Genomic DNA, 11,669 nt, shown 5'->3' with positions numbered 1-11,669 from the left:
CATTTAAACTCAAAACCATCAGGATCCATTTAATGTTTTAACATCACTGGCAGAAATGAACCCATATTTACAACAACCAGATGTTTGGCACCAGAACCAGATGTTTGGTACCAGAACCAGATGTTTGGAACCAGAACCAGATGTTTGGCACCAGAACCAGATGTTTGGTTCCAGAACCTGGTCGGTGGTTCTGGAGGGTCCAGCTTCAGAAGTCGTGCTCCGTGGTGACCCGGTCCAGCTCTGCAGGCTGTGTGGTCTCCATGGCGACGGCGGGTTGGGGTCCAGTGGGCGGAGCCAGGAGGGCCAGGTGAGGGGGCGGAGCTCCGCCTGACGTCCTGCTGCAGCACCTGAGCAGCAGCAGGACGCTGCAGGCGCAGTACGGACAGATGACCAGCAGGTGGCAGAGCAGGCGAGGAACCGAGACACAGGCCTGAGGAAGAGGAGGAGACGATGAAGGAGGACCTGTAGGACAGGCTGGACCCGACACCAGAGGAGGAGGAAGAGGAGGACCTGCAGAGAGGAAGGAAGCTGCTTCATCTGCTCAGCTCTGGAAACAGGAAGTGATGTCACTGGCTGACCTGTGACCCTCAGGAAGCCGAGAGGAGACCTCCCAAACCGGTCCGTGGAGCACCAGTAAGAGCCTTCATCGGCCCGGCGGACCGGCTGCAGAACCAGCTCCGGTCCGGATCCCAGCCGGCGCTGACCCACGAAGAAGAACGCCGCAGTGATGTCACCGTTACTGCGCCTGCAGCGCAGCGTGACATCACATCCTGCTCTGACAGGAAGGGCCGGGATCTCCAGGACGAGGCCTTTACCTGGACAGGTGAAAGGTCAGGGTTCTACTGGGCTCCTCAGAACCAGGAGAACTGGGTCAGCAGGAGGAACCGGCTGGGTCGTCCTGGTTCCGACTGACAACAGGTGGACAGGTGTGGACATGTCCTCACCCAGCACCGTGATGCTGACGTTGTCACTCTTCTGTCCAGAAGACGCTTCACACCAGAACTGTCCAGCTGAAGGTCCAGAGAGGCTGAGGACACAGGACGGACCGGAACCAGAACCAGGCGGTCCACAGTCCCCAGCCGGTCCTGTCCCCCTCACCGTCCATCCCTCTGCTGTCCGTCCCTCATGAAGACAGCTCAGGGACACGGAGGAGTCCCCAGTGAAGAACTGCTGCAGGTTTGGACTGATGGACAGAGACACTGGAGGACAGACAGAGACAATGTCTCACCTGACGGACCGGACTTCAGGTTCTGGTAGAACCATCAACTCACCTGGAGACGCAGACGCTCCACACAGCAGCAGCACAGAGACACCTGCAAGTTGCCATGGAAACAGAGAGAAGGTGAGACACCTGGAGGGACGGGCTACTGGATCATCCTTCATGTTGGTTCTAACGGCCGGCGGACATTTTGACTTTACTCACTGAGAACATGGAGGAGGAAACCCAACCAATCAATAATCAATAAAGAAATCCCTTCTGAATATGACCTCTGACCTGGATATGACCTGAACGTCTCTGACTGGGAGCTGAGAAGGAGAGACGGACAGGAAGCTGTGGAGTTCATGGCTCATTCTGACCTTTAGCTGCAGCGCTGCGTTTAGCTAGCCACCCGTAGCTAACTACGTTTAGCTAACTGCGTTTAGCTAGCCACCCGTAGCTAACTACGTTTAGCTAACCGCGTTTAGCTAATCCAGCAGGTTTTTAACCAGGGCTGAAAGGGGCCCGTGATGATGTTTGGGTTTTACCCCAAAATAATGTTTAAAGTCTAAAATATTAAAACGGGCACCACAATACTGATTGGACAGCCAACGTTTGAGTCATAACAGGTCAACTGAATATCACATTTATTACGGTCGAAAAAGGAAAGTTGCCAAGTTTAGATTTAACTGAACTGATTACGGTAGTTTCCGAACGGTAACAGTAAAAGTGCTGATCCTTTGTGTTGCTACTAGCATGTGCTAAATGAAAATGGGCGCCTTCTTCTTCTTCTTTAGATTTCAACAGTAGTTTGCATCCATTATTGTTGCTCTACTGCCATCTACTGGATCCTAATATCTATACCTCAAATTCTCATAATGATCCCAATATTATTTAAAAAAACTAAAAATCTTCTTTTCCCCCTCAATGCTATTTAACTGATCAACAACATTCTCAAATTTCAATTCCCTATTTAAACCTAATTCTGTTTTAATGGGCGCTTTCTTCTTTTATTTCCAATTTGTACTTCCAATGATTCACTTCCTGCTAAAGAGCCCCCTGGTGGTGGAAGAAAAATCTTCATATAAGCTGCACAGGGCTATAAGCCGCACCGGGCTATAAGCCGCGTGGTTCAAAGCTTAGGAAAGAAGTAGCAGCTTATAGTCCAGAAAATACGGTAATCATATACAAACCAGAGCCACAGGAGGAAACTGTCCCAGGATGTTTCTAAAATGTCCTGCAGGAAACTTTTCCTCGTTTCCAGGTCAGATGGAGCTCAGAGGTTTTCTGTTAGAGTTTACTAACTTTAAGCCAGACTAACCCTGGAACTTTAAGCCAGACTAACCCTGGAACGTTAAGCCAGACTAACCCTGGAACTTTAAGCCAGACTAACCCTGGAACTTTAAGCCAGACTAACCCTGGAACTTTAAGCCAGACTAACCCTGGTTCTGTTTCCACTGACACATAAAGAGCTGCTCAAGTAGCAGAGAACAAATTAAACCTAAAGACATTTAGACAACATGACGACTATTATCAGGTTTCCCTCTGAAGCCTCAGCGGCTAACAGCAGCTACGTGCTAAAGCTAATGTTAGATCATCTGTGTCTCTATGGTGATGACCTGAATTTGGCTCTCGGTGCTGAACAGCCTCTCCACCTCTGGCCTAGTCAAAGGAGCAGATGCTTGTTAAAGAAATGTGCAGAAGTTCATCAGTCTGTAGCGAGTCAGAGCGCCGACTGAAGCTGAAGGACTGAATCTGAATTAAACAATGTGTTAGTTTATCAGTCGGTTCTGGTTCTGGTGCTGTGGGTCGGGCCAGTTGGGCTGGACTTCAGGTCCGATCTGAGCCAGAGCAGATTTCTGCTCCAGATGTGAAGCAGGAGGATTAATTTAAATGATTAAATGTCTTTATGGAGCCACAGAGTTTATCCACTGAGATGGACGAGTTCATGGATTAATCTGGTATAATCAGAATAATCTGGTGTCAGATTAATCTGATCATTAATCTGATCATTAATCTGATCATTAATCTGATCATTAATCTGATCATTAATCTGATGAAGATGCTTCCTGTCCATCGGTCTGATTATTGAGATGCAGGAAAATAAAAAGCAGTTAAAGCTGCAGATTAACTTCATTAACAGGTGAAACTGAATAATGATGAAGTTCTTTCAGTTCATCATGTTTATTATAACCAACCAGTTCAAAGCTTCACATCATAAATCATAACGTCACACAGAACATCAGTAAATATCAGTAAACATCAGTAAATATCAGTAAATATCAGTAAATATCAGTAAATATCAGGAAACATCAGGAAATCAGTTTCAGCACCAAACTCATCAAATCAAAGTCAAACATGATCATCAGGTTTCATTTCGTCTCTAAAATCATTTTATTCTGAAACGTTTCGGCTGTGAAACACGATTCTGGACAGTTGATCCAGATCTGGGCTGCATAGAAGCTGAATGCTGCTTCTCCTCTGTTTGCTCTGGATCCAGAACCAGAACCAGGACCAGGACCAGGACCAGGACCAGAACCAGGACCAGAACCAGGACCAGAACCAGACCAGAACCAGGACCAGGACCAGGATCAGAGCCAGAACCAGGACCAGGACCAGGACCAGGACCAGAACCAGAACCAGAACCACGACCAGAACCAGGACCAGGACCAGGATCAGAGCCAGAACCAGGACCAGAACCACGACCAGCACCAGAACCAGGACCAGGACCAGGACCAGGACCAGAACCAGGACCAGGACCAGGACCAGAACCAGGACCAGAACCAGGACCAGGACCAGAACCAGGACCAGGACCAGGACCAGAATAAAGTCTCAGTGGAGGAACGTAGAACTAGCTGATGTAGAATAGAAACAGCATCTATTTCTCCTCTGGCAGGCCGGGCCGGTCCAGAACCAGCTGCGGGTCAGAACCGACTTCCTGCTGCTGGAGGAACCAGAACCAGAGTCCAATCAGTTCATCTCTTCTGATTGACAACAAATTTAATCTGCAGACGTCTGACAAAATGTTCTGGTTCTGGTTCCTGTCAGTGGACCAGAACCAGAACCAGAACCAGAACCAGGACCAGGACCAGAACCAGAACCAGGACCAGGACCAGGACCAGGACCAGAACCAGGACCAGAACCAGAACCAGAACCAGAACCAGACCAGAACCAGGACCAGGACCAGAACCAGAGGTGGATGTTGAAAGCCTGTCTGTCCCATCAGACCCCAGCTGGACAGAGACATGGACTCACCGATCAGCAGGCGGCCGGAGGACGACTTCATGTCGTCTGAGGAAGACGGCCAGAGAGCGACATCACTTCCTGTCAGGAGGTTCACACACCTCAGAGTTTCCACTTCCTGTTGTCTCTGAGCTCACAGCAGGTTTCACTTCAACAGGCTGGATTAGATCAGCTGCTGCAGATGACATCAGATTAACACAGATTATTCATATATGTTAGAATTATTCTGTTTGTCATCATTCTTACATTTGTAATTTTATGTTACTAGTTTTTATTTAGTGTTCAAATGTGTTGAAACTGGGGAGACAGAATTAAATCAAGCCTGTTTGTTCAGATGGTGATTTGGATCCTCCTGGTTTAGTCCTGAGCTGTAAAACCTGAGAGTTCATTCAGTTTCTGTCTGAATCCACATCCTGCTGTGAACGTAGGACGTGTGATTCTGCCCTACATTCCTGTTCACACCTTTTTCTCCCCTGATAACGAAGGAGACAAACAAACTGGAGGTTTTCAGGTCACATGGTGAGCAGCTTGGAGGACAAGTTCACTGTGTCTCCTGCACAAGTTTGGTTAAAAACTCAAATACGTCGTCTGTGGTTCTCTTTTTTATGTAGGTTTCAGAAAATACCTATCAATATAATCTCAGGGTTTGGGATTAGTTTCACTAGATCAGCTTTTATTTGTATTTATTATGTTTTTTTAATGTATGTTTATTGTTTTTAACATGTAATATAAACCCAGACAAAACAAACAGGAAGAAGAAGAAGCAGGCAGCAGACCAATCAGCATGAGCTGCAGGTCGTCCTTCCACATGACCTTCTGACCTCTCTCCACACGTTGGGTTGGATCTTTTGGACCGAGCCAAGAGGAAAACACCGACCAGAACAAACTTGTTCCCAGTGTCTGATTTTGTCAAAGGAAGAACATTAAACTAAAGAACATTAAACTAAAGAACATTAATTAAAGAACATTAAACTAAAGTTATCTCCTCCTTCCATGATGATTCAGCAGCTCTGAGCTTCCAGACACCAAGCAGAGATTTTATTAGTGTTTTCCAGCATTTATTGATAATTGATTCTTAGTGTTTATGGTTCAGGTTTCTGTCCTCTTGGTTTAACCAGCCAGTCTGCTTCCTCTTCCAGCTGTTGATTATTTCCTCATTCGCCTCGGCCTGCTCCCTTCCCAGCTGCATCCACTGACCTGCAATTAGCTCTTCTGGATCTAAAATATTGATCTTCATGCCAAGCAGGTATCGGTATCGAATCAATACTTTAGTTTCAGATTCTATTAAATGTTATTTTTGTGTTGTAGTTTCTTTGATTTGCTCTCAAATGCTAATTTATTGCACTTTATTTCTAAAACTATGCCAAACACATAGTTTTGGTTTCCTGTGGTTTCTGTCTATTAATGGGCCTTAATGCTGGACAGTGTTGTAGTACTGGAGGTCGGTCTCGGTCGTATCTGGTCTCGGTCTCTGGCGCTGAGGACTCAGCATTTTATTTCAAGACCAGTCGAGACCGGAACTGTGGAAATATCACTAATATCACTAATATCTCTAATATCTCTAATATCACTAATATCTCTAATATCACTAATATCTCTAATATCTCTAATATCTCTAATATCACTAATATCGCTACAGTCCAGTTTATTTGTTTACATCTTTGTTTTCAGTGGATTAAAATCCAACCAATCACGTGTTTCTGTTTCTCCCCCTCCCCACCTTTCACTCGCACGCGGCGCTCCAGACATGCGCAGTGGTTTCCTCTCGGCGGCAGAAGATGTCTGTCTAATCGTCAGTAACAGAATAAAGCTGCATGAATCATCAGAAACCCGATGGCTACAGCTAAACTCAGCAGCGCTTCGCTTTCACACACGGTGAGAACAACGTCTAACGCTTTTCATCACTCAGAAAAGAAGCTAAAAGAAGGTTAGCTCTGTTGACGTGATGCTAGCAAAGCTAGCTGTACCCTTATTAATGTGGCCTATTTAATTAAAAGGAATTTTGGAAATAAAATACAACATTTCTTGAATTATAAACTAGCACCTTGTGTTCTCATGTGATTACTAGACACTATACCTGGACCTTCAGTCAATCAGGGAAAACCCGACGTGCCCTCGGTAGGTGACATGTTTCCCCTCCTTGGTAGTGGACCATCAGACCCCATAGACATAATATAGAGTAAACCCCGCATTGGTTGCTGCGGCGCAGGAAATATGGCGGCCATCTTGGAGAGGTCGTCCTCTTTGCTCCACCAAAACAGCAGAAGATGCCTCAGCACTGAGGATATTGTTGTTCTGATCGATGGACTATTGATGTGAGGCTCCACAGACAACATTTCACAAGTAAGATGGACATATTATTGTGTATATATTGTGATTATAATATTACTTTACTGAATTTATGTCCACCGGTGGTATTGGCTGAGATATAAGCTAATATTAGCTACAGTGCTCGGTGTAATACGGGTTCAGCCGCTATGAAGGATAACTGAGATTCTGTAAATCTAAAATAATTAATTATTCTCTAACATTGACTTAGATTATCTGACACAAGAGCCTATATTAGAAATGAAACAATGTAACACATATTATAAAACGTGTGTTATAACATTCACCAGCAAAGTTTACACAGGTGGTAAAGACTATGTAATTCTTTCACTAGTAAGATCAGTGAAAGAATTCTGGTTAGTTTATATATATATATATAAACTAACCAGAATTCTTTACCACCTGTGTAAACTTTGCTGGTGAATGTTATAACACATGTATATATATATATATATATATACATGTGTATATATATACAGTCAGCTATATATATATATATATATATATATATATATATATATATATATATATATATATATATATATATATATATATATATATAGCTGACTGTATAGCTCAATAGGTAAGTCACCCGGGTTCGAGGCCAGGCTGGGGGCTGGGGCAAAAAAAGTTACAACGGTGACATTGAGCTGTCAGTGTGGGTCCTTAGGCAAGACCTGTTGGAAGATCTGTTGGAATGCTACTACTCAAGTAATCCTAGTCAGAGGGGCTACATGCAAAGACTGTGGGAGGAATGGTTAGCTCGACATCCCCAGTCAACACTAACTGCCAAACAACTAGTAGCTCAGTGTTCCAACATCCGCAAACGGCAACTGCTGTCACAACTTGAGATTGACGAGGTACGACACAAGTGCTACGGGAAGGAGCCAGGATGCCAGGTCAGAAGGGAGTCAACTACAACTCCCCGCCCAGAGACTGGGTATGTAGCCCCAGTAATGAACAAACCATCTGAGCTGAACGAGGCAGCAACTGACCTGAGAGAGAGAATCATGGCCCGAATGAACACCAGACGACCCCGACGCCAATTACAACGGCTGAGTGAAGTACCATCAGAAAGTCTCATTGAAGATGTGAATGCAGCATTGAGAACGATCCCTACCAACACCATAACAGAAACCAATGAGCTGATATACAACTCAGCATCAGTGATCCTTGAGATGCTTGGCTATAAGAGCAACCATGAGACCCAATACCCACCATGGAAAAGACGGTTAGAGGCTAAAATCAAGATAACAAGGAGGGAAGTGAGTCAACTGTCAGAACTCCAAAGGAGTGCAATGAAAAGATCACTACCTAAGAAGTACAGCCAGATGAAACTCACTGCCCTCCATGAGCGACTGGATGGTTAACTGAAGGGCACACAATCCTGATACAGAAGGAACCCTCGAAGGGTTCAGTCCCATCCAACTATCGGCCAATAACGTGTCTCTCTACAACATGGAAGCTCATGTCAGGCATCATAGCGGCTAAGATAAGCAGACACATGGATAAATACATGAGCAAGGCACAGAAGGGCATCGGCATAAATAGCAGAGGAGCCAAACACCAAGTCCTTGTAGACCACACAGTCGCCCGAGACTGCAAAACCCGACACACCAACCTGTGTACCGCTTGGATTGATAACAAGAAAGCCTATGACTCAATGCCACACACTTGGATCATTGAATGCTTAGAGATGTACAACATCAATAGGACTCTAAGAGCCTTCATTGCAAACTCGATGGGGCTGTGGAAAACCACCCTTGAAGCCAACTGCAAACCACTTGCACAAGTGTCCATCAAATGTGGCATATACCAAGGAGATGCTCTGTCCCCACTGCTGTTCTGCATAGGCCTGAACCCTCTCAGCCAAATCATCAACAAGACTGGCTACGGATACCGACTCAAGAATGGGGCCACCATCAGTCACCTCCTCTACATGGATGACATCAAGCTGTACGCCAAGAGCGAGCGAGACATCGACTCACTGATCCACACCACCAGGATCTACAGCACTGACATTGGGATGTCATTCGGACTAGAGAAGTGTGGTCGGATGGTTACAAAGAGAGGGAAGGTCGCCCACACAGAAGGGGTCTTACTCCCAGAAGGAACAATAGCAGACATAGAGCACAGCTACAAGTACCTGGGAATACCACAAGCAAATGGCAACCTCCATGAGGTCACAAGGAAAGGAGCCACAGCCAAATACCTCCAACGAATAAGGCAAGTCCTGAGAAGCCAGCTCAATGGCAAGAACAAGATCCGTGCAATAAACAGCTATGCCTTACCAGTAATCAGATACCCTGCCGGAATAATTAGCTGGCCAATGGAAGAGATGAAGGCCACGGATGTTAAGACTAGGAAGCTACTAACCATGCATGGAGGGTTCCACCCCAAATCCAGCACCCTGAGACTGAACACGAGCCGTAAGGAAGGAGGCAGAGGACTAGTGAGTGTGAGAGCCACTGTCCAGGATGAAACATCCAAGATCCATAAATACATCAAGGACAAAGCCTCAACGGACGATGTGCTCAGCGAATGTCTCAGGCAATGGGGAACAGAAGACAAGGTGCTGGAAGTACCATCATGGGAGGACAAGCCCCTACATGGGATGTACCACCGACAAATAACTGAAGTGGCTGATGTCAGGAAAACCTACCAATGGCTGGAGAAAGCTGGACTCAAGGACAGCACAGAGGCTCTCATCCTGGCCGCCAGGAACAGGCCCTAAACACCAGAGAGGCTCAGATCTACCACACCAGACAAGACCCAAGGTGTAGGTTGTGCAAGGAGGCCCCTGAGACAGTCCAGCACATAACAGCAGGGTGCAAGATGCTGGCAGGGAAAGCGTACATGGAACGACATAACCAAGTGGCGGGCATAGTGTACAGGAACATCTGTGCAGAATATGGACTGGAAGCCCCGAGATCAAAGTGGGAAAAACCCCCAAAAGTGGTGGAGAATGACCGAGCTAAGATCCTGTGGGACTTCCAGATCCAGACAGACAAGATGGTGATGGAGAACCAACCGGACATTGTGGTGGATGTAGCAATACCAAGTGACTACAACATCAGGAAAAAGGAGAAACTGGAGAAATACCAGGGCCTCAGGGAGGAACTGGAAAAGACCTGGAAGGTGAAGACCACAGTGGTGCCTGTGGTCATCGGGGCCCTCGGGGCAGACAGTCACCCCCAAACTGGAGCAGTGGCTCAAACAGGAACAACATCAGACATCTCAGTCCAGAAACATTAAGTCCTGGGAACAACTAAGATACTGAGAAGAACCTGAAGCTCCCAGGCCTCTGGTAGAGGACCTGAGCTCAGAGGATGAAACAGACCACCCACGGAGGGTGAGAAGGGAATTTATATATATATATATATATATATATATATATATATATATATATAATAAAATAACCAAACTGAATATTTGGTTATTTTTTAAGCCCCTCTGTCATTTGACATGTTATAATTAACACCTTTGACTGGCGCACATGGAGACATGATGGACTTTAGCATAGATTCATCACAGAGGAAACTAGAATCAATAAAATAAAAGATCCTTTCTGAATATCATCTCATGGACTGAACTAAATGCGTCTTTCTGACTGGGAGCTGACAGCGTGTTGAAGAGTTATGGACTCCTTGGTTAGGAAGCTCTGATTGGACAGGTAACAATATTTCGGGTCGGACCAGAACTATTAGCCTGATGGTGTTCTGGCTTCTCATGAGTTTACATTTAATGAGTTTGCAGCACACAGAGAAAAGCTAAAGAGAATGTGATCTACTTATTGTAGTTTAAGTTGAGGAATAACAGCTGATTGTTGAGAGAGGAAAGAAATTAAAGTGCAGATCCGTTAGAAACAAGTGTCATAAAGTTAAATATAAGAGTGAAAATAAAGCCAGTCATGTGGCACAATGTTTTATTCAATATTTTACACCATCTGTGTCACTAAAATCAGTCGGTCTGGTAAAGTTTTTAGCCACCATGAGTCAGCAAAGACTGGGGCAGCCAGCTGTATAATCTACTGGGGGACATTTTATATATATATAATCTTACATCATACTCAGCAGGAGACGGCTCACTTTCTCCAGCTCTCATCAGACCTGGATATCTGAAGTCATATTCTGCCTCCCCTCCAGGGCCTTAGGGAGAGGAAGTGATGCTCGGTGAAGGTACCAGCTGAACCTCCAACCCTCCAGACCATGAAGCCAAACGGACGCTCTGATGCTAACTGCTAACCACAAGCTGAGGAACGGTAGTGGCAGCATCAGCCTCAGTCTGCGCCTCACGGCTTCAAGGACTGTCCACCCAGAGGACATCATGAGGACAACCGTCCTCTAGACCAGAGTTTCCCCCCCTGGTCCTCACCTCCTGCTCTGCATGTTCTAGATGAGCCTCTGATCCAGAGCAGCTGATCCAATGACTGAATGAGCATCAGAAACCTGATGATCACCCAGAGATACAGAAGAGAAACAGCTGGAGGCCTGAGGACCAGAGAGACGCTGGACTAGATCCTCCAGGTTCACTTAAACATTCTCATCATTTATTATACGAATCATACGAAATATATAAGTTTATTTAACACCACAGACTTTAACTAGACCTTCTTTTAACGCTTCATTCATGTCATCTCTCCTCTGATTATTGATTATCATCTCTGACTTCATGCAGAACTTTATTATCTAAGTTCTTCTGCAGCTCAGGAAGTTTCAGCCTTCAGGGCTTCAGCACAGTCCAGGCTGCACCGCTGCTGTTTGGCCACCAGAGGGCGACGCAGCAACAGGAGGAAGATGACGGAGGTCAGTGATGAAGATGATGGAGGTCAGTGATGAAGATGATGGAGGTCAGTGATGAAGATGATGGAGGTCAGTAACTGATCAGGTAAACCAGCAGG

The 11,669-nt window shown here is 45.7% G+C and overlaps 1 protein-coding gene across 1 annotated transcript; it reads right to left on the bottom strand.

Moving 5' to 3' along the window:
* Positions 1-83: 83 nt before the first annotated feature.
* Positions 84-1,572, bottom strand: LOC108166030 (uncharacterized). The gene is made up of 5 exons (XM_081599998.1): positions 1,496-1,572; positions 1,272-1,390; positions 945-1,199; positions 579-815; positions 84-510 (listed from the first exon to the last, which is right to left on the bottom strand). Exons 1-5 carry the CDS (start codon positions 1,570-1,572, stop codon positions 206-208), a joined length of 993 nt encoding a protein of 330 aa, XP_081456124.1. The 3' UTR covers positions 84-205.
* Between the last annotated feature and the right edge of the window lie 10,097 nt (positions 1,573-11,669).

Source organism: Poecilia reticulata, chromosome 18, assembly GCF_904066995.2.
Source record: "Poecilia reticulata chromosome 18, P_reticulata-male-v2, whole genome shotgun sequence".
In the NCBI taxonomy this organism is placed as follows: Eukaryota; Metazoa; Chordata; class Actinopteri; order Cyprinodontiformes; family Poeciliidae; genus Poecilia; species Poecilia reticulata.
Note: the sequence above shows the minus strand (reverse complement) of the source record. Positions and strands in the feature narration are given on the sequence as shown.

What these genes read in the sequence shown, in the direction of transcription:
- LOC108166030 (XM_081599998.1), bottom strand. Translation starts at nt 1,572, where the DNA reads ATGAGCCATGAACTCCACAGCTTCCTGTCCGTCTCTCCTTCTCAGCTC. An exon ending in GACGTTCAGGTCATATCCAG is followed by an intron (nt 1,391 to 1,495) that starts GTCAGAGGTCAT and finishes GCCGGCCGTTAG; the next exon opens with AACCAACATGAAGGATGATC. An exon ending in CGTCAGCATCACGGTGCTGG is followed by an intron (nt 816 to 944) that starts GTGAGGACATGT and finishes TCACCTGTCCAG; the next exon opens with GTAAAGGCCTCGTCCTGGAG.